At 38.3% G+C, this 21,821-nt stretch overlaps 1 protein-coding gene across 2 annotated transcripts in view; it reads left to right on the plus strand.

Moving 5' to 3' along the window:
• Window positions 1–21,821, plus strand: part of ACSL3 (acyl-CoA synthetase long chain family member 3) — a 45,491-nt gene that overhangs the window by 11,245 nt on the left and 12,425 nt on the right. For both annotated transcript variants that reach the window (XM_052685940.1, XM_052685939.1), the window contains exons 2-9: window positions 5,566–5,987; window positions 11,554–11,731; window positions 16,130–16,239; window positions 17,949–18,087; window positions 19,712–19,862; window positions 20,412–20,535; window positions 20,766–20,837; window positions 21,647–21,786. In XM_052685940.1, the coding sequence (XP_052541900.1) occupies window positions 5,637–5,987; window positions 11,554–11,731; window positions 16,130–16,239; window positions 17,949–18,087; window positions 19,712–19,862; window positions 20,412–20,535; window positions 20,766–20,837; window positions 21,647–21,786 (1,265 nt within the window). In that variant the 5' untranslated portion in view covers window positions 5,566–5,636. The remainder of the gene's footprint in view (window positions 1–5,565; window positions 5,988–11,553; window positions 11,732–16,129; window positions 16,240–17,948; window positions 18,088–19,711; window positions 19,863–20,411; window positions 20,536–20,765; window positions 20,838–21,646; window positions 21,787–21,821) is intronic.

Genomic DNA, 21,821 nt, shown 5'->3' on the forward strand with positions numbered 1-21,821 from the left:
GAAGTTTGGAGCAGGGTAAACTGGCAGTGATGCCTGGGCCGTACTCCCCCTCTCCAGTAGCCAGAGCTGGGGATAATGTTGAAGCTTCTATTTAATTCTTATGTGGAGTTCTTACTTTATGTGTAGTGGTGTTGGTGTCCTTGTTCAATTGCTCTTTGATGCATAATTTGTAGCTGTGGTTTAAAAACCTAATACTATATTTGGGAAGTTGTTGTTTACTTCTTTTTGATGTTGACTATGTAGATACCGAAGCTACTTGAACATCTTCAGTTGTAGTCAGGTACTTCGTCCATCAAATTTGCTACCTTACACTTGATTTTATTTACTCTTATTAGTGGAAGATTGATTGGCCAATCCATTTAATTAGGCTTACATAAGTTAAAAGCTTAAGGAAAATACATTTTAGTAGGAACATTGAGGAACAGCTGAGTAGGAACATTGCTAAGATCAGAATTGCAGGGAAGGCTGTTTTTTCAACTGATGTTAGCATCTTCAAAGGATGTTTATAGGTGACAGTAGGTTCAGGAGTGCCTGTTTAGGTGTCTGTAGCATTGCCTTTCTGTTGATTTAGGTTCCTGCAATGATACCCTAGGCTCCAGAAAGCGCCAGAGTTGATACAAAGGGAGGTCCACCCTTCTGGCCTGACAAGAAGGTTTAAAGTGGATCAGTGAGCTAATCGGACTTGTTCCTAGCCACACAGGCACTAAAGTAGTGGGACAATGGAAGGGAAGAGCTGGATTTTGCGAACAAACGTTCTGTTTTTATTAGCAGCCCAGCATTAAATGTGCTTGAGCCACGTGGGAACTGCTGCTGTGGCTGCCCGGCGCTGTCACACACCCCGCCTGCTGCCGCCTCTCCCCAGCAGCTGTGTGCTCAGATGAGCCTTGTGTGCAGGAAGGCCTGAGCTGCCGACAGGGCTGGGATTCGGGGAGGTGTGCTGAGCACCAGCTCTGCTCTCAGATCAGTCTGCTGGGCCTGTGCAGTTCTCAGTCAGCCGGGCCTCGGGGCTCTGTTGGGTTCGCGCCAGCCGGGCTGTTGGGCTGTGTAGGGTTCCTGTCTGCTCTGCTTCTTTATAAGCAGTGTGATGGCACTCCTGCGGCAGCTGTGAGGAACATCAGTTTTCAGATAAGACTATGATAAACTTATCTTGCAGAACAGCTCTTCTACTTAGATTGGCATGTATTTAGATTTCTGTTCCCAAAAGCGTTCATCACCTCAGCCTGCAACTCATGTAGCATTCCAGGGGTTTCCTCGTGAAATAGAGGCTGCTAACTATTTCTGGGTGTTTGGCTTTCTGTCCCAATTTTATGCAGGTGAATACATGAATGTTTAAAAATAAGTAACAGCAACTTCTTAACTCTTCATTTTGTAAAAACAAGTAGCTCACTTGCTGAATATCAGCAAAGAAACATTTAAAGTCCAGGTGTAAACTAGCAGCGGCTAATTATGTAAAGTTTGCAAACAGTGCAAAGTGCTGTATAATGTGTTTTCCTATGTTGTCTTAATTTTCTTAATCAAGATAACAGAATATCTACACGTATTGTCTGATATTTAGTCCAATAAAGCCAAGCCTATTAATAACTCTCGTTAACTTTTCTGCAACTATTAACAAATTGATTAGTTTGCAGGATTCACTGGTGTAAGAAATTTACAATTTAAGTTACACACGCATCAGTGTTTTTGTGTGGATAATCTGAACTCTCTGGGTTTGAGTTTGTTTAGTTGCTGTGTGTGACAGAAGTTGGATGGAAGCACCTTGATTCTTAACCTCCAGCCACTGAAACGGTCTTGTGGAAGAGATAATCTGCCTGAGGAGTGAATGGCTTTGTAAATTATAATGTTTGCAGTCGGGGAATAGGTAGGAAGTGTTACATGTGCTGCATATTTTAAATCTGAGTTGCTGGTATGCATTTTAAGTGTGACTTGTTTCCCTGAAGTGTGATAAATAAAGCCTTTGTCTATAGTAGATTGAAGTTGGTGTTTGTGATGATTACTGTTTTGTGTAGTCTTTTTAATCCGGGAATGTTTACGACTCTTGCTGAAGTCTATTCCATGCATAGATAAATATACAGTGCTGTGTATGTAATTTTTTTCAACTCCAAATGGTGGAACTGGTGGTACGAGCTGCTGAGTCTGACTGCTGCAGCGCCTTGGTTGTGCTGTGCTTAGGCATGAACCAGGACCAGCCTGCTGCATGTTGTAACAGGGTTTGTTTTAACTTAATGTGGTGGGCCTGGACTCTCCAAGGTGATACAGTGCAGTGGTAGGTGAGCAAAAGGATTTGTTCATTTGTGTATATTACAAAACACAACTGAAGAAGCAGGGGATATCTTTTGTAATCGACATATGTGATTGGGATTTTCCACTTTTAGATCTTGCAGTTGCCTGTGACAGCTCCTGTTGAGTAAACTGAGACAGGCACATATTGTATCAGCTGATGTACCTGTGCCTGCCGTAATAAAAAGTTGCGTAAGGTTTCTTTTTCTTATTAATTTATGCTTTTATTGTAGTGCAACTGCTATAAGCAGGTCAATTAGTAAACACATTCCTGCAAGGATTTTATTTCTTATTCAACAAAAGTTTGCTTCTAAACCAAAAGGGCGTAACAGCATTAGTGTAAGAAGTGTATCAGGCCAAATCACTGCTTATGCACTAAGCAGATCAGTGCTGAGCACTGCCGTGTGCTGCCCCAAACTCAGCGGTGGGTGTGCTGGTTGCCTCTTCCTGGGCTGGTTGAAGAAACCCATGGTCTTACTCTTTGCTGCTCGGTGCCTGTTTCATGGAATAGCTTTACATAGAAATAGAACTGCTGTTGGGTGTGTGCAGGAATGTTTGCTTCTGCGCTTTTTCTGTATAAATGATTTTGCATAAATGAAAAGCTTTCTCCTCCAGTGCTTAGTTTCATCTGCCAACTTTCTTGCATATTTGGTCAGGGTTTGAACACCCCAACTGCATTAGAATGCATGTGTGTTATCTGAGGGCCTGAATGCTTACAGCTAACCTGCTGTGTAGGCTGCTAACTTACAGATGGTTCACATATTTCATGTTTTTATTTGTCAGTGACTTACTTAAGAACAGTATGTGGGCATTGTAAAGGCAGTGGGTACTCTCTCAGTGTATTGGCTTTCACCAATATTTACTAAACCTACTTAGGATCCCGTTCTTGTCTACTTTGCCTTCCCTGCCCCTAAATGTTGAGTTTATTTAACCTCTTCCTGTGAGTAGCTGTATTAAGAGAGCGATGACCACAAATCATCATTTCAAGGATATCTTCAAATAAACCTTACAAGATTTCAATGAGAAGAAATGAGTCTCAACTGATCTGTAGGCAAGAAAATGCATTTGGAAAATCTTGGTTTTTTTAATCTACAAAAAGTAGCATTTGAGGCAGCAAAGCTACGTTTTTGTAAACGTTAATTTTTAAAAGAATCCGTTTGAAATAGACCTTTTGTGAGGCTTTGAATAAGCCACCAAAAAAAAGAGCTTAAGATCAAACCTTGGTGCATTTATTTATTTAGTTATTTTTCCCAAAGAAAGTGGAGAAGCCTTTCTCATTCTGAATTGGGAATAAAGCTGTTTGAATATCAGCAAAATCAAAAGGAAAGCTGCTGTTCTAGAAGGTCTCAGTGCCTCCGTAAGCAAAGAGCCGTGCAACCTACAGTGAATGTTTCTGGACAGCTTGCTTGTTTTTCAGATAGGGACTTTCTTTGGAGAAGAATTTTCCAAAAGGTATTAAGTCAGTTGTCTTTATTTCTTGCTTGTCACAGAGTTTGGTTAAATTCCTTTTCTACTGCGTAGCCACAAATAACATCTTCAGCTTTATAAGGAAAAAGTGTATGCTCCCCTCTGCCCTGAGATGGGCCAGACACAATTCCCATGGTGTGTTACTTCCTGGAAAACGGGTGAACTTCTGTCTGCTGAACTCAGAATTCAGCATGAAGACGTCACGTTCTGTGCTGCTATCAACAGCACCATAATTTTTCTGGACAACAGCAGCTTATTGTCTGGCACGTGGTTATTTCCATTTAAGTATCCTTCAGTGACAGCCTAAGAACATAAGTCTCTTCAAACGATTACTGAATTTGCCCTTTAGCCTACTTAAGATTTTTTTTTATCATCGCTTGTTTTGCCTTTGATCTTAAAAATAATTTGTGTGTGTGTATGTATATGTATATGTATATATATATATATACACTGTTCCATTTTAGGTTTCAAACTCCTTTCCCTCTCTGCTGCTTGCTCCACTAAGTATCTACAAGGAAGGACTCCTATGATGGAGTTAATACTAGTCTCTGGGTGCTTTGCAGAAATACTTTTGCTTGGAGTTCTAAAAAAGTGAATGATCTAGAGAAAGATGGAATTGATCTCATTCATCACATTTAGGATTGTGGATCGATTACAAAAGGATGTACAAGTCTAATGCTTGTGATAAAGTGAGGTGTCTTTCCATTACTAAGTTTTATCTTTTATGATACAAACTTTTTTTTCTACTAACATTCTTTTTATTAGGGTTTTTGAAGTTGGTGGGTGTTTGTAAGACAGCAAAACTGGTATGGGATTGGCATTGTGGCCTGTGAACGGGCACTTGGTTCATTTAGTAAGAACAGTCAAATCTGTGCATCTTGTGCACACATCAGTATTAGTTTTCTGACTTACGTTATTGCTCTTCATGTAGTTGTATCGATACATTTGAAGTTAACTGAATGATACGTAATTATAGTTAGACTGCTTTGCTTTTATGGACAAAACTATTTTTGTAATGGGCAGCTCATTCTCTGTTGCAGAAATTCATCTTCAACCATTGTGACAATTGTCTTTGCCACAGTAATTTTAATTAATTCTGTTGATTGTGTGGATCTTCTGGATAGACAGACTCATTTATTTACTGTGCATTAGAACACGTTAGGGCATTGCATCATTGAATTCATTACATATGATAAACTGTGCTTAAAAAAAAAAAAAAGTATATGGAGTATGGAGGTGTTGTAAGGACACTGGAGGAAGTTGCACAATCTCTTCCTAGTGCTGTTGGTAGGATTTGGGCTGATCAGTGGTTGGGTGACCAGCGATCAGGTTTCCCTCATGCAGAATGGTTACGTGACTTGTTTTCTTATGTTCTGTATGGAGGTCAGATGCTTACAGTGGAAGGATGTGCAGACTGCTGTTCGGATACACATGCAGGTTTCTAATGTGATTGGAGAGTCTTTTGAAATTGTGAATGAGTTGTATTTGTCCTGAAATGTTACGTGGTTATGTGCTAATAAATGTGGTTATATGCGTAATTTATGAAGAAAAAAAAAAGAACTCAAATCTTGAATTCCGTAACGATTGTGTTTGTACTGTTTAACATCCAAAGAAATGCAAATACCAACAGCACTGCAGCCTGTTAAATGCAGCAGAGTGTTTCCTCAGTATGGGTGGCTTGTGGTGTTTGTGTTGGGGGATTAAGGCTCCTGGCCCGATTTCTGCATAGAGGCCTACTTCTGATAGGTATTGTAATGTGTATTTGAAAACATTCTCTCTCAAATACAGTTTACTGTTAACTTTTCGTTTCTTTTTTTGCAGATCTTTTTGGATCCCTGTCTGATTGCTCCATGGTCTCAAACTCTCCCCTGTAACTGTCGCAAGGAGCCAAAATGAAGTTGAAGCATAACATCAACCCCATTCTTCTGCAGTTTATAAACTTTATTATCTTGGTGTATACGGTTGTAACGTACATTCCTTGGTACATATTTTCAGGCTCAAGGCAGGCTATAGCAAAATCCAAGCAGGTTAAGGCTAGACCTGTGAATAACAGGCCTGGGGGTGCATACAGGTCTGTTAACAGTCTGCACTGCTTAGCTTCAGTTTTATATCCTGGCTGTGATACACTCGACAAAGTTTTTAAGTATGCTAAAACTAAATATAAGGACAAAAAGCTGTTAGGAACGCGGGAAATCTTGAAGGAGGAAGATGAAATCCAGCCATCAGGAAAGGTTTTCAAAAAGGTAAGGGTTTTTGCAGTCTGCCTTTTGAGAACTTTTTATTCCATGTATTTACTTCCTCTTGGAACATTTCTGGTCCAGCAGAGCAAGTTGGGAGGAGGAAAAGATAGCTGCTGCCTTTTATTTACTTATTTACTTTAAGTAGTTGGCTGGTGTGAGTGGCTTAAAGTTCTTATTGTAGGTAAGCAAAAAATATTTCCCTTTGTCTTCTTCGAAATTATAATTAAAAGAAGTAAAGAAAAGTAGTCAATTTTCAGTGAGGTTAACCATAAATTAAGAGTTTACAGTTTTACCCTGCATGTTCAGGTCTTTAATGGAATTTTTGCTTGAAAAAGGATTGCCCAGACTTTAATTGCAAAACTTTTATTTTCTCTGCCTTCTTTAAGGTGATTTTTTTCCGCTGATCTGTAATCGTAGTGCAGAGAGGGAGGTTTAATTTTAGTGTAAAACTGCTGTTTCAAGAGCCTGAGGTTTTTGTAGTCTTTAAAGTTCAGGGTTTGTGTTGCTTTGCTGGTAGTTGATTTATGTTTGATTACAGGCATTTAAAAATATAGTTTTCCCTAAAGAAGTGAATCAGAATACACATGTGCAAAGAAGGGTTTGAGTCCTTTGCTTGTATGTCCGATGTTATTAATTGCCTGCACTTTTGGGACTATTTTTGGTTAAGGTTGGTTTTCCTGCAGAAGAAAAAGTTACGTCTGTAATAAAGGGGTCCTTAAACAATGCTTATTTTAAATTCTGATATAGTAATAAATCAGTTAATATCACAGTGGTTGGCAAAAATCTAGTTGTGTTGAAGCCTTTGCAGATTTGTTAGTGAAACTTCCTCCCAGTCATTAATTTTTCCCTGAGTTCAGAAATGCACTTTTTTTTTTCTTTTTGAGAAAAGGGTCCATAGAATCGTTTTTGATTCATGCTTTGATGCCCTGTAAAGAAGCAGAAAGGAGTTGGTGTTCTGCAAAGTAAAGGCTTCTGGGCACAGATCAGAATTTTCTCTGCCTGTGTTCAGTGCTCTGTTCTTCAAATATAATTGGTAGCACAAGGCTTAAGATCTTACGAGTTTTAGCCTTTGCTATTATGCAAACAACATACTCTGAATACTGGAAGGTTGAAGAATGTTGATGTTGACCTACTTAAATTACTTATTTTTTCAGCCTTTAGATTAGAAATTACCTAAGCTAGGTAATTCTATCTAAGCTTGACACAACAGTCCCTTATGATGGTTGATTGCCATGCTTGCCTTGATGCTGTTCTGTTCCAAGTTGTGGAATTAGCAAGTAGCTTTACTTTATTTTTTTTCTCCATTAGGAAGACAATATTTCTTATTACCTCATAGCACGTTTTAGCAAGTGAGTAAATGTGAAAATTGTACAAGGTGTCTTTGAATGTCAGGGTTCTTCTGCTTTGATTTTGGTCTTTCATACCATGCATCTCTTCACTGCCCAGGTCCTCTTAGTGAAAGTTAAGGCTGAGGTTTATTTGGTACAGCTTTTTAAATTGCATGGCACTTCTCAGTTCTTGTGTGCAGTGCATGTAATTCATGTACCTTATGGGAGCTGCAAAACTTGTTGATTATTTTTTCCCTTTCAGAAATTGAATGGAGTGGTGGGAATGGCTTATGTGCCTATCTGAGGTCATCTGTACATCAGTGGCAACTCTGAATGTAGATCATGGATCTGTGTACTGAATTGCATTGCCTGTTAGAAGATAGCTTTCTGATTTGCAGATTGCATTGGGCTAAATTAGCCTAAGTAATTTATCAAGTAAAGACATATCCCCTCAAATTAAAACAAAGCTTCTGATTCTTAACAGAACTAAGTGTATGTCCACTTTAAGCTAAAATTATTTAAAGCTAGATTTACATCTTCAAGTTTGTGTGCGCTCTTAATTTAGAGAGCAGTGATATCCAAGATAATCTGTACTGTTTTTGGAACTTTGTATTTTATATTATTGTTTGAGAGATCTATTCCTGTGCAGTGGCCAAAGAAGCAGAAATTCATAGACTTTAAGTAAAAACAATCAAACAAAACAAGCAGCAGAACAACAAAGGTAGGAAATAGTGTGAGTTTAGACACTGGGTCATTATGGTGGCAGGTGTTTAATGCAGAATCCGTGCTCTTCCTCACTTTATAAAAAAGAAATGAGTTAAGAGAGATGAGCAGTGAGGTACAATAGGAGCCTTTCCTTGCAGCAGGGGAGTGCTGCAGTGCTCAGGGTGCCTGGTGCAGAAACCTGCTGCATGGGGCTGCAGGAAGGTTCTGGCTGTGATGGGCAGAACGAGGGTAGCTTGTGATGATGAAAAATGCCATAGGTGCTCCTAGGTAATCGGTATTTTAGGGAGTGTGTGGTTCTTCATTTTTATTGCCGTTTCCAGAAATGCTTAGCTTCAAATTGTAGTTGAGATTCTTTGAGGCTTCTGAGCTGTTTGTCAGCAGACTGTAAATGGTCGGTTAGGTTGGGCAGTTCCATGACTGTGTGCCCTCTGTGCCTTTCAGAACGTTTTGACACCTTCATGCTAAAATATATATATATATATATGTATATATATATATAAAATAGAGCTGCCCTATAATCCAGGTTAAAAAAATGTTCACCAGGCAGCAAATACTTATTCTTTGGTAATTTGATAAATTTCCCAATATTAATTCAGTAGTGGTATTAAATGTTTTCCAGCATTAAAGGGTAAGATTGAAGTATTTTTATTAACTTGCAGGTTAAATCTGGTTAAAAGCTGATGCACTAGAGGGCAGTGTCTTTCTACTTGTGCACTATTCTAAGGAAACATTGAGAGGTGCTGTCTCTTCTGATTTCGTGTTTGGTTTTACATGTCTGTTTAATCGGTTCTGAATAATCTTGGCTCCTTGGCCTTTCTCTTGCAAACTCCCAGACAGTTACTTTCTTGGCATGTGTCAGTAGTGATAGCAGGGAGAGGTTCTGAAAGCTGCAAAGTAAGGTGTGTGGGTGAATGTTCAGAAGATTACGGCACTTACCATCGGCCTTAACAACTCTTTGTAGTAGCAACTTCACACAAAAAGGGCCAAGGAAGGAGATGTGTTTGAAGATGAGTACTCAAACATCGGGAAGGGTGTGTGAAACCCTAAGCTGTCCTGCATCCTGCAGAGGAAGCATGCAGGGAAGAAAAAGGGAATGTATACAAAAGAGGTATGTTAATGATGGAGGGAGAGGATAGCAGAGAGACTCTGGGTGTGGGGAGGGAATGAACATGGGAATTCAAATACATAGAAGGCAGTAGCAAAAGTAAAACCCAACATAGCCTGGTTGAGAAAAGTCTTAATGACTCAGACTCACCAGTGTTCTCAGAAATGCAGCTTCCAGTATGTTATTTCCTTTCTGCAGGTTGTCTCCTGTTTCAGGAAAGCAAAGCACAAATAGGGCCTTTTTTTCACTGTTTGTATCAAACTGGCTTAAACAGTGAGGATAAATTATTTAAGAAACTTTCAGTTTCTTAAAGAAGCTTAAAGAAGGAGAAAGAATCACAAGTGCTATTCAGAAAGATCAGGTTTGTTTTCTTTTTTCAACTTTGGCAGGTTACACCACAGGTGAAAAAGACCAAAGGCTGTTGATTTACTAGTTGGAAAAGCTGCCAGAAGTGGTAACAAGAACCTGCTGCTTTTTCCTGTTATTATTTAAGAGCAGCATTCTGATACACTTCTGTAAGTGGAGAATGGTGGTAGAAAGGGTGTTGCTTTAAATTGCTTTGTACTGGTGAGTTCTGTTGAGACTTTCCAAGGTGTTTAGGGGCAGAAAAAACTTTCTCAAGCTGAAATTGAAATTTGAAATAATTGAAGTTTTAATGGATAGGAAAACATGTGTGGTTTTTTTTGTTTGTTTTTGAAACATTGAAATGTTCCCATTCCAGAAGCACTTTGGTGTGTTAAAATGGCTCACATGCCAGCTCCCTGTCATTGGCATGTTAGCAGTGAGTCGGTGCCCAGGCACTGTGCCCGTGGGGTTGCCAGCAGCCACACATGGCCAGGCAGCATCCTGCAGTGGTTCTCTGCCAGGACAGCAGGGGAGTTGCTGGTGATCCTCCTTCAGTAAGGGTTTTGGTTCTGGGGCAGCCTACTTGTCTGTGAGGCTGTTTCTGTAAACAAGACGGGGAATCTTGAGCAGATGTGTGTGAGATCTGTTCATTTTTCGGTGGTAGTGCTGTTGTTGGCAAGTATTGGTTTTTTGTTTTGATAAATGATATTTTCTAATGAAAATGCTTTGAAAGTTTCCAAGCATCTTTCTGTGTGTGCCCTGAGTGTTGTTTCCCTAGATGTAGGCATTAATGAGGAGCATGGATTAAGTCTGTAGTGAGTACAACTCTCAGTCAGCAGAAAATTTCAGCAGCTTGAAAAAGTGTGTTGATAAAAGAAATGTATTGGAATTTTGTTTTCTTTCTGTTAAAATTCAAGCGAGCTTTTCAAATTCATTTTGCAAGAAGTCTGGAAATACAGCCTTGTTAGAAATGTGGTTACATGTCCAAGTTAGATGTTCCAATCTGTAACCTCAAAACTTAGATAAATCTGAAAAACAGAATGGGGCAATGGGGGAAAAGTTTGCTTATCTGATTTTGTTTTGTAGTGTTTGTGTGCATTTATTATTAATGCTCTCTAGTCAAAGGAAAGGTCGAAAATACTTGACCAATGAAAATGGTGGTGTTCAAAATTGGCAGGGTGCTTGTAGCTAGATAAGAAAGGTAGACTGAAAATAGACTAAAAATGCAGTACTAAATGTCTTTGTATTGCATCTACGTATGAAAATTTCTAGGATATCCTCTAAATAACCTGTTACTTGGTGAGAAAATGGCACTGCAAGGTACAAGCAGACACATAGGAACCTGTTAGGTACTGAACTGTAAATTCAAATTCAGTTTTACTGTGCACCAACTTTCCATACGGAAGGAAAGTGTGGTTGCTTAACTTTTTCCACATGGCTTTTCAGTGCTGAGGCTTGCCAATAGTTTCCCATCTTCAGTCCCTCTGCTATTTGGCAGTAAAACATGGCAGTAAGATTGTTCCTCTTCCCTTGACGTTTGTTTTAGAGCAAACAAAGGGAATGGAATTTCATAATTTGTGTCAGAGCCCACGGATACAGTGCTTTCTGGATTCCAGTTTGTTAGTCTTCCATACGATCAAACACCCATTTATTGTATTTGTGTAGGAGAATCTTAGTCCAAATGTCTAAGAAAGCAAATGCACAGAAAGACTCATATTAGCTTGTCACACTCTATTTTAGGAAAAAGCTTTGTGAAACCAAAGGCATTTGGGTCAGATAATCACAGCCTTTCTTAAGGTTTCTGGACTGCAAAATACAGTGGGAATTGTGTGTCTTCCTATTGTGAAAACCAAAACAGGCGGTGATGTGCAAGGAGATGTTGCAGTATTTGTGTTGGAGCTTCCACAGCTGCTGTAATTTTTGGCAAGAATATTTTCATTATTAATAAACCGGTGTTACAATTTAAACAGCTTCGGACATCTGCAGCTTATTCACATGGATAAGGTTGCAGAGGACATATGTTAAGGCTTTTTGTTTTTTAAATTGAATTTATTATTCTTGTTAGGTCATCCTTGGCAAGTACACCTGGCTTTCATATGAAGATGTGTACATCAAAGCTGTTAATTTTGGAAATGGCTTAGCAGTGTTGGGTCAGCAACCAAAGACAAACATTGCTATCTTCTGTGAGACTAGAGCTGAGTGGATGATTGCAGCACAAGCCTGCTTTATGTGCAACTATCAGCGTAAGTATGAATCTTTCCTAAAGATTTAATTTCTTTTGGTCTAAGAGGATAGAGTGAAAATAAACCTCTCTCTTCACTGTACACACTAAGAGAAGTTTATATAGGACACTGAGGATTTTTTCCCCTATAAAAAATAATAATAATGCTGTGTAAGAAAGAGATTGTATTTTGTAGTTACTTTGCTGAATTGAGAAACCTGTAGCATTTGCAGCTGGGTTATGGTGTCAGTAAATATGTCTTGCTCAATGAATTTCTGAGAGAGATTTATTTTCTTCTAATCTCAAATCAGTACATATTCTCAAGTTCTGAAAACAAACGAACAAAAATCACGCATGAATTCATTGACTCAATTTAAGGAGTTCACGTCAAAGTTTAAGCTGTGCAAGTTTTCCTGGATATTTGGCAGTTCTTCAGTTGTGATTTTAGTTAGTTTATTGTAAAAAGTGAAAATGAATGGGTGAGTCTTGAACTTATTTTGAAGAGCTCTTTCTAATTAAAAAGCTTCTTAGTAACTCCTCTTCCCAGGTATAAGATACTCCTCAGTTCAAACATTAAGCTGAGCTTAATATTAATAATGAGCTTAAAATATTAATAATGAGCTTAATATTAATATTTAGTATATTTTCTCATTTTGCTTTTTGTTTGCTCACAACTTTCTCATAGCCTGTTTTGTCATTTAGTGCATTCTGATTTAACTGGAATGCTTATCTGAGACTTTGCTCAAGAGCAGCCTGGTGTCTCTCTTTTACTTTTCTCCCATGTTTAGTTTTGGCAAACTGTTTAAAGTCAGTCTCTCTCTCTCATTAATAGTATCTGCATTAATAACCCCTAGTTCCCGATCCGTTAGTCCTCTGCTGTTTCATTGCTGAGACCACTAACAGTGGGCAAAGCAGAGTCTGTTCAGGGAGGAAGAGGCAGAGTAGGACAGACTGGCTGGAGCTGTCCTTGCACAGCTTCACTTTGCAGCACCGTACAGAGAGGGGTGCAAAGCCACTCTGCTCCCTTCTCCTTGCTTCAGTCACGTGAAAGGCCACGGCAGTGTCTGAGTTCCACCAGTGGCACAAAGCCTGCTGCATGCTGCAACATGGCCTGAGCCTCAGTGCAGGGTTTTGCATAGGACCACTGAGTTTCTTGTTAAGAAATCTATTGAGTACTGAACTTGTTTGGTCTGGGGATTATTGGCCATTTCATCAGCGTGACTTAATGTGTCCTACACCTAATGGTAAGTCTGAGGTGGGGGCATCCTCAGGGGGGGACATTCCTTACTTTCACAAAGGGCACTCTAAAAGCTGTAGTTCCCCATGGGCCTAGGCCTCTTCTTGCCCATGCCATGTTTATTCTTCCTTTATAAGAACCAGGTCATAAAAGCCAGATGTGCAGAAACTTTTGGTTTAGTACCTAGTTACAGACAAGGAGTGTATCACACAGACTTCTCTCAGATTTTGGAAGCAAACCTAACATGATTGTGTTTAAAATGATCCCTCTGTGCTATAAATATCAGTTTGTTTATTTGATTAAACCACAGAGTTATGAATCCGTAGCAGTTCTCACGTGGTTCTGTGTGATTACCTTGTGTGTTGAGATACCAAAATAAGTCCAGAGGAGGGCTGTCAAGATGGTGGAGTGGTTGGAAGACGTGGCATAGGAGGAGAGGCTGATAGGAAAACATCTGTTCAGCATTTTATCCCATTCTACTGCTCAGTTCCTTTTATTACTTTTGGGATCTGCTAGATTCCTAGTGGTCATCCTGGGAATAAAATACAAAGGCTTGCATCAGTTATCTTCACATTGGAAGTGAAGTACTAGGAGGATTTTGTAATTTGGAAAAAAGGAATCTGAGATAGTGAGTGCATGGATGTTGTGTGTAGAATGTTACGCATATGTTTTTGATTTGGTTAAATTAGTGTTCTAAATTCCTGTGTTGAGACGTGCTTCAGCACACTGTCTGATGTGATGTTTAGCATCTGAGCTGTGTGTCATCTTACGTGAACTTGGCTGACTTTTCTATTGGCAGATGATAATATCATGCAGTGTTCACGTAATCATTTTGCTCAATTTGAATGAATTATAGATTCATTCTAGATTCATTATAGACTTCAGTTTTTGTTGAAGTTATAGTGTGGCAAGACATTAAATTAACACCTCTTAGTTTTCAGATACCACATCAGCTAACTGCAGCCGCTCTGGTAGCGTGGCATTCTTTGAGTATGGAATGTGTTAAACCTGATGGTAGGTGCACAGCATTCACACCAACAGACCAGGTTCACATGCCTTGTACTTGGTATTAGAGAGGAGCCTTTTATACTTCAGAATTAGTGAGATTCATTCCTATGTATTGCCCATACAAGTGGCTTGATGATAAGAAATACTGTGTGTTCTTGACTGTCATATTTACATCTTTTTGAAATTACGTAAGTCGTGTATCCTCTCTTCATCTGCAAAGTTGTTCAGTGGTGTGAGCAGATGCAACAGCTGGTGTGTATAATCAAATAAAGAAGTAAATAGGAAAGGTCATGGTTTTGTTTTTCAGTTATACTTTCCTGAAACTTGAGCAGAAGTGCTTTTGTCAGAATTGGTTTTGCTGAAGCCTGTAAAGGTATACTTTACTTTTTCTTTCTGAGGTGTGATGGGTTCAGCAGTCTAGTTAGGTTGAAATAAATGGTGAAAAAAATCCTATTGCTTTAGGACAAGATTCTGTATGATTAGCTGGCAAACTTAGTGTTACTACTTTATTTTTTTTTCTTTTTCAGATTAGATTGTTTTCTGTAGCAGAAATTGTAAGATCCCCTTTGCATTTAATACTCAGTTTTATTATTGTACGTGAAAAGATGAACACAAAAGATAATCCTGCTTTGGTCTGTCTTCAAGGGAAAAAAAGGAGGGATGGGAAGGGAATACTGGAACCACTTTCAGAATGCCTGAAAATGTTTTAGGTGCCAGTGCAGAGAAGTGACTCAGTCACCACTTGGTTTGTTTCTCCTTGTGACATCAGTACTCCATCTTAAGTACTCCAACTTATAAGTGGTGTACCTCTGTTTTTTTCCCTTGATGCATTTGTTCTGTGGATGAGTAATTATGTAAATGGTTATTTCAGAGATTTATACTTTTCTTTCCAAGCAGCACAGCATCTCCGTTGTGCTTGTTGGCCTGGGGAGGCTGAATTTCTGCGAGATGTTTATATAACAGGGGTCACCGAAGTAAGGAGGGAGAGCTCGTGGGAACTAGTGGAGGCACTCTTCTGGACTTTGCTCCCACCAAATTAAAGAAAACACAGTGCATGTGTGTTTGCCCTGCAACAGTTCTGAACTATGATAGGCTGTTTGAACAAGGAAAAAATAAATAGAGGTCAACTATTTACTTCTCTGTGTAAGAAATGCCTGTGCTGTACTGAGTGAGTAACTCCATACAAAAGAAATACAAAAGAAAGTCAGATACTTCATGTTATGAAACTTGGAGCACTGATGTTGCTGTAATGAATAATTGTGATATCTGATTCTATAACATTTTTGAAACGTGAGCTATACTAAATTGTTATACCTCTGTTCAGAGTTATGCTTGGGGGAAAAAGACATTACCTTGTTTGTTTGTTTTCTTGAGAGCCATTCCTCTCTTCCTTTTAGAGCTGCCTCTCCTCCCAGATCTCTTCCTTCCTTGTCTCGTGCAGTTCCCATAAAAGTGGCAGGAAATGAAATTGAGTTTTTTAAAATAGTCAGTGTGAAATAACTGTGGATTAATGCTCCATCACTGATGAGCTGCCCTTACATACAGGAGACAATTTTTTCCAATAGTTAATTTCCGAAGTATTTAATTTTATTGTTTTTCTGTGTTGTCATGATGTCAGTTCAGTGTCTAGTGATTGTGGTAGTTATTAAATTGATTATTATTTATTTGTATTTATTAAATTGATGGGAGAATTTGATAGTCTCAGACATAATACTGAATGTAGGTATTAATCTGCTGATAATTTCTTACTAGCATTCGGTCTAGGCTAGTGACAACACTTCTGAAAAAAGGAGCCAAGTAAATATTTGCAGTTTCTTTCTTGTGTGCAAGACAACTGTTTAAACAATGGATTTATTGAGTACAGATGCATGATTAAAAACCATGAAGATACAATAGTAGATCTAGAATAGGATAATATGGTTTTAATATGTGTAACTAGAGCTTGAGGAGTAGTAAAGTCACATATGCATTACTTATTCTTTATTCCCACTCTAATTGAAAATTACACTGTATTTAAATCATGTAATATGTATTTTTAAAGCACAAAACTATACCATCTTTGTAATAGCTGACAAATACTTTGCCTAACTAAGAGCAGCTTAATCTCAGCCATTTATTGTAAACTGTACTTGAAAGTGTAAAGATTCACCAGTTTCTTTTTTTTTGTTGTTCCAGTTGTTACTCTGTACGCTACCCTAGGAGGTGCAGCAATAGTACATGGGCTAAATGAAACAGAGGTGACCACCATCATTACTAGTAAAGAGCTGATGCAAACAAAATTGAAGGTCAGAAAGTGTTATTTGTATCTTTTTTCCAGTATATCTGTTCATTATTGTTAAAAGGTTTGGTAGGTGTATGAAACGATGAATTACCATTCTGTAGCAAAGACTTCTTATAGAGTGAGGTCTTTGTATCTGTCTTCATATACATAAAAAATGATAGCTTTTGGATTTAGGCTCCAGGATGACTTCTGAGAGCAGGATGAACCATCTGTGCTATTGAAGAGCTGCAGTCCTGTCTGAAACAGCACCTCCACAAGAACTGTGTTTTCTGGGTGAATTTAGAGCCTATAAACTCATCTGTTGAAGGAAGAGGGAGGAACAGAAAAATGTATAAACTGTATATGAATAACTGTATGTGATTATACTCCTGCTTTATTCATGGATGTTTTCCCAGCAGAGAATTGATGACTTACATCTCCAGATTGGTGCTTGAAGAGTCAGAGCTGTTTTGTAGTGCAAAGAAAGTCCATGAAACATTAGTATAGCTTTTTTTAATTAAAAAAGAAAAGTCCCTCAAAATGTATTTTGTATTTAACTTTATGATGTCATTTAAACCAGTAAATCCTTGCAATCCATTAAGAATAGTTCAGAGTCTTGCTTAGTAGTTAATAGTTCAGATGTCATGCTTCAGCCAGCAGGGGTTCTAGGTGCCTTGTTTCAAACTCCAGTGTGCTGGATCGGTTTCTTAGCTGTTTTCATAAGGAGGACTTCTAAGATTTGATTGCTCCTTTCTCTGTAAGCTTTGATTTTTGAGGGTACGACTGAGTCAGTGTCAGCTACTTACTGTGGCATGTCAGTTGGCCAACTGCTGTGGAATCTACAGGCTGGCAGGACACACAGCTTAGGTAACTTATCCCTATGTTGTTACTGCCAGGCCAACAGGTTTATGAAACAAATGCCACATGGTAACTTTGTGATGGTTTGTTTCTTTGGCAAAGCCCTGAGTTCAGGATACCTGCTGTTTTTTGAGACCTTACCGACTCAGGTGGAACAGGTGGAACTATGTTTTTGTATGAGTTAAGCTACAATGAATGTGAGGAAGTGGATCTTTCATGTAGGGCAGTTGTTTAATTAAAAAATTGTGCATTATTGCTGCATTTTGAATGAGAATTTTCCAAACTTTGTATTTCTTTCTCTTAAATTACTGGAATGATACTGTATATAGTGCAAGCTGGCATAAATAATCATTGTAAGAAAACAAATTTCTTCTGCTAGAGAGTTCTGTCATCTTTCTTTAGAATTTGGTAGCTATTTTAGAACTCATAGTTAGCTTGAAATACTTAACCAGTACTTAAGCATTTTCTGTGTTTTTGGCTTGGTGTTGGTTATTTCAGATAGCACAGTAATCAAGTGGTGACCTAAGTATTATTGTGAGCTCCATGATGCCCAGGACCTTTACTTCTGGTGTTCTGTGAGAGTGGATAGTCAATCTCTGCTAATCTTCATAGTTGTGTGTGCTTCTCTTGAAATAAGACCCTGATTAATAAGTTGTTGGAGAAATGTTTGGACGTACAAATGGAAAGTTCAATTAGTCCTACAAATCTGAATGTGGAAAGCTTCAACCTTTGCAGCCATGTAAGCTAGACAAGTTTATGCTCTGTATTTTAAATCCTCAAATATTTTATGCCTTTTTTTTTTTTTTTAATGTATGCAGTAGATAACTTTTTCTCTTGTTTGCTCAAACCTCACGATTGACGTGTGAATTTCTACAGGCAATTGTTTCTCAAATTCCACGGCTACGACATATTATTACAGTGGATGGCAAACCAACAACGTGGTCAGAATTTCCCAAGGGTGTCATTGTTCACACTATGGCTTCTGTGCAAGCTATGGGAGCCAAGGCAGACAGTGGTAGGTTACCTTTTCTTTCTGTTTGGTTCATCTGTCCTAATTTGATCCTACTTGGTTTACTGTTAAGTAAACTTGGAAAAATTGCAGGTCTCAGAAAACTGTGCAGTTAATAAAATGCATTTAATAAAAATGGTCTTTTCCCCAAGCAAGCACCACACATGCTGAAGAAAAATATTTAGGATAAGCATTTAGGCCAGGGCAGAAACTTAAAACACATTCGTATGGTCAGTTGTATTTGGGAACAGGTTGTTTAAGCCAGACAGGGAAAATTATTCTGCATTTTATAGCAGAAAGCATCAGTAAATTGCTACCATGAAATTTTGTGAATCTAACAAATAAGAAAATGTAAAATGGTTACCTAAATCTGATAGAACTTGGTCACTTCTATTATATTTCTGAAAGTATCAATCTACGATCGTGATTTCTTGAGATCTATTTCTGACCTTCGCAACATTTTGAAAATTAGAAGATGGAACTTTAGGTGTTTTAATTGACTTGTCATGGCAAAATTTTTATTCAGCTCTGAAGAGTAGTCTTAAAGTACCTCAATATTTCATTGTATTCAATGCTTCTTGTTTTCTGTGTTGTCAGAGTATTTTAATCACTGAAAGCACGTGAGTGTTGGGATTAGTTGTGTTTTAGGAGCATTATGAGTGATCAGCCCATCTGCTGATGTTTAGGGGAATGTCAGGTTTGTTGCTGACATGATGGCCCCTCAATTCTTGTAAAAAGGTGTCTAATCCTTCTTTCTCCAGTCTTTCAGACATTGTGTGCTGTAAACTGTAGTAAAAGAACATTACCTTTGTTGAGTTACCCGCTCATAAGCTATGGAATACTACAAGTACTTATTTATGCTCAAGACGGTTCTACTCACATATTAAGTGAAGGAGCTTATTTTTATCTTGTTTCCTCTGTGTTGGTCACTGTGCAGGATGGACAGGGTTCAGTGAGTGTGAACTTTCAAATAAGCTTTCAGTGTTTTCATAAAGTGTACATGTTGTGCTGCGTGTATTGCGCATTATGCAGCGTTTCCTTTGAGTACACAGTTGTTTTCATATTTTCTTGTTTTCAGTGCAAGTATTTGAAAACAATAATCCTATTAAAGCTGTTGAATTTAAATGTTTATGGAAATTGGAGCTCATGTTGGCCCAGCAGAACCATGCCCTGACTGCTACAGATGAAGCAGTGTGTTGTTCCTCTTCTGGGAAGTGCATTGCAAAGTAGATTTGTACATGGGGATTTACCTTGTACAAGCTTGGAACCAGTGCAGCATACTTTTTTATAAGCATACGAAGCTGAGAGGCATTTTGGAGAAATGAAGATCTGCCCATTTCTCTGTCCTCAACAGGAATACAGGAAACGGAAGATAAAATGTTGTTTCAGTAGGCTGGAGCAATCACTGGAAGTATTACTCAGCTCATACAAAAAAGTTCCTTCTCTTTGTGAAGGCCCTTAAGCATGACCACAGTCTTTCCAAAAGAAAGCAAAATGTAGTAGCAGTAGTCACAAGTATTATATTAGAACAATTGCTATAGTATGTTAGCTTGTAAGATCTTCAAATCTGGTAGGCCTTCCATGCATTGTATGTTCTTTCTTTCTTTTTTTTTTTAAATGAAAATTGCAGGAAACAAACAGCAGGCCAGGCCTGTACCTTCTGATATTGCAGTGATCATGTATACAAGTGGATCCACAGGAATTCCCAAAGGAGTTATGATCTCCCACTGCAACATAATTGCTGGTATAACTGGAATGGCTGAAAGGATTCCAAATCTGGGGTATGTGCCAACTCTTACTCAAAGATGCACGTGGGTAGCTGCATATAATTACTGTGTAAAATATGAAGTGTCTTTGACCCATCAGATTATGCACTGATGTCTGAGCATCTTCCAGTACTGGGTTAAATGCCACGAGTGTTCCATGTGCTATCTTTCTCATCATCTGTACACTGGAAAGACTGGGACGCAAAGCCTGTGAAGCTACCTTGCAGTGTGGTTGAAATCTGCCTTCAGCAGTCACTTCTTTAGCACTTTCTGCATTCTGTGGTTTGTTTCTGCTTGGTGCAGATTTTAATATCATCTGCAGAGTTGCTTGTGCAGCTTTAGCACAGCTAACGGTCTTGGGATGTGTAAACATCACACTTCATGCATGCTGTAAACCTACAATACTACTTAGGCAATTTTTGAGACAAAGCCTATCATACTTGAAGTATGGTCATAAGCTCATAGGCATTGTTCCTCTTACAGTTCTTCTGAAAGCTCTGAGTAAATTTGGCTTAGTGACTTTAATGGTATGGTATAAACCTCTCTCTTAAAATTTCTTTTTAGGGAAAAAGACATTTATATTGGCTACTTGCCTCTTGCCCATGTTCTGGAGCTGAGTGCTGAACTTGTGTGCCTGTCTCATGGATGCCGCATTGGTTACTCTTCACCTCAGACACTGGCTGACCAGGTATGGTCTTGATGTAAGCCCATATGGAGAGGGAAGAAAAAAAAAATTACTTGTGTCAGTTCTTGCTTATAGATCCCAGGAAACAGGATATTGGCAGTTGTGACTGATATACTGAGGTAGTTTAATTGTTGACAAGAAAATTAAAATGATCATTTGGAAGATGTGCTATGTCATTTTGTTTCTTAAAAGTCTTGAAATGTGCCTGCTGATGAACTTGTTCTGCATTTTAGTCCTCTAAAATCAAGAAAGGAAGCAAAGGTGATGTTACTACACTTAAACCAACTCTAATGGCAGCTGTGCCGGTAAGTTGCTGAAGGATAGAACAATGTGTTAAAAATGTAATTCATAATTTAAATTTTATCATTAAAGTAAATGTAAAATAAAAAGTAGAATCTTGGATGTGAAGGTAGCATAAAATAATGTTATTGATATTTATTTTTATATGATGATGTTTATTCTCAATGTAAGTATCGTAAACTTTGAAAAAGTTTAAATAGGTGTGGGGATTACACTGTCATTTTAGTTATCTGTTCATCATAATATGCTCGTATAGATGTATGCACATACTATGTATTTACATGTCTGTATACTTTCTTCACAAAGGCTGTTTATAAATCATATATATATGAGATATAAAGACAGAGAACCACACATAATGATACATACGTGATTTGGAAACAGCCACCATGTGATGAAAATAGCCATAGGCACAGACTTACTTTGTGTCACTAAATCTTTTCTGGGAAGAGAGGCTGTATATTTCCTGTATTGTAACCTGTTCAGGACAGTATTTGATTGTTTAGCATTGTGCTAGATTTCACATTAGTTTGTGATGTCAGTGCAAGATGGTAGTGAAGAGAGAAATGGACTCTGTCTTGTGTAATACTTCATAGGAGGTGGGTAGTTGACAGCAGACAGACTGGGATTGAACAGTGATCCTGTTCAGATTTTTGCTCTCCTCGTTTAATTTTAGTGTTTTGTTATGTTTTACTAATGGAAGAGGAAGCAGCTGGGAGTGGTTGGTTGTCTGAACTATACTGTAGTGTCTAGATCATTTTCTTGTATTGGTTGTGTGATTTCTTTTACTTTGAGTTGGTCTTTCTTTAACTAGGAAATTATGGATCGAATCTACAAAAATGTCATGAATAAGGTAAATGAAATGACGAGTTTCCAGCGAAATCTATTTATATTGGCCTACAATTACAAAATGGAACAGATTTCCAAAGGCTACACGACCCCGCTCTGCGATAGGTAATTGTAAATTTATTTTTAATGGCATCAGAAAA

This window comes from Tympanuchus pallidicinctus, unplaced genomic scaffold (assembly GCF_026119805.1).
Source record: "Tympanuchus pallidicinctus isolate F22 unplaced genomic scaffold, pur_lepc_1.0 scaffold22, whole genome shotgun sequence".
Taxonomy (NCBI): Eukaryota; Metazoa; Chordata; class Aves; order Galliformes; family Phasianidae; genus Tympanuchus; species Tympanuchus pallidicinctus.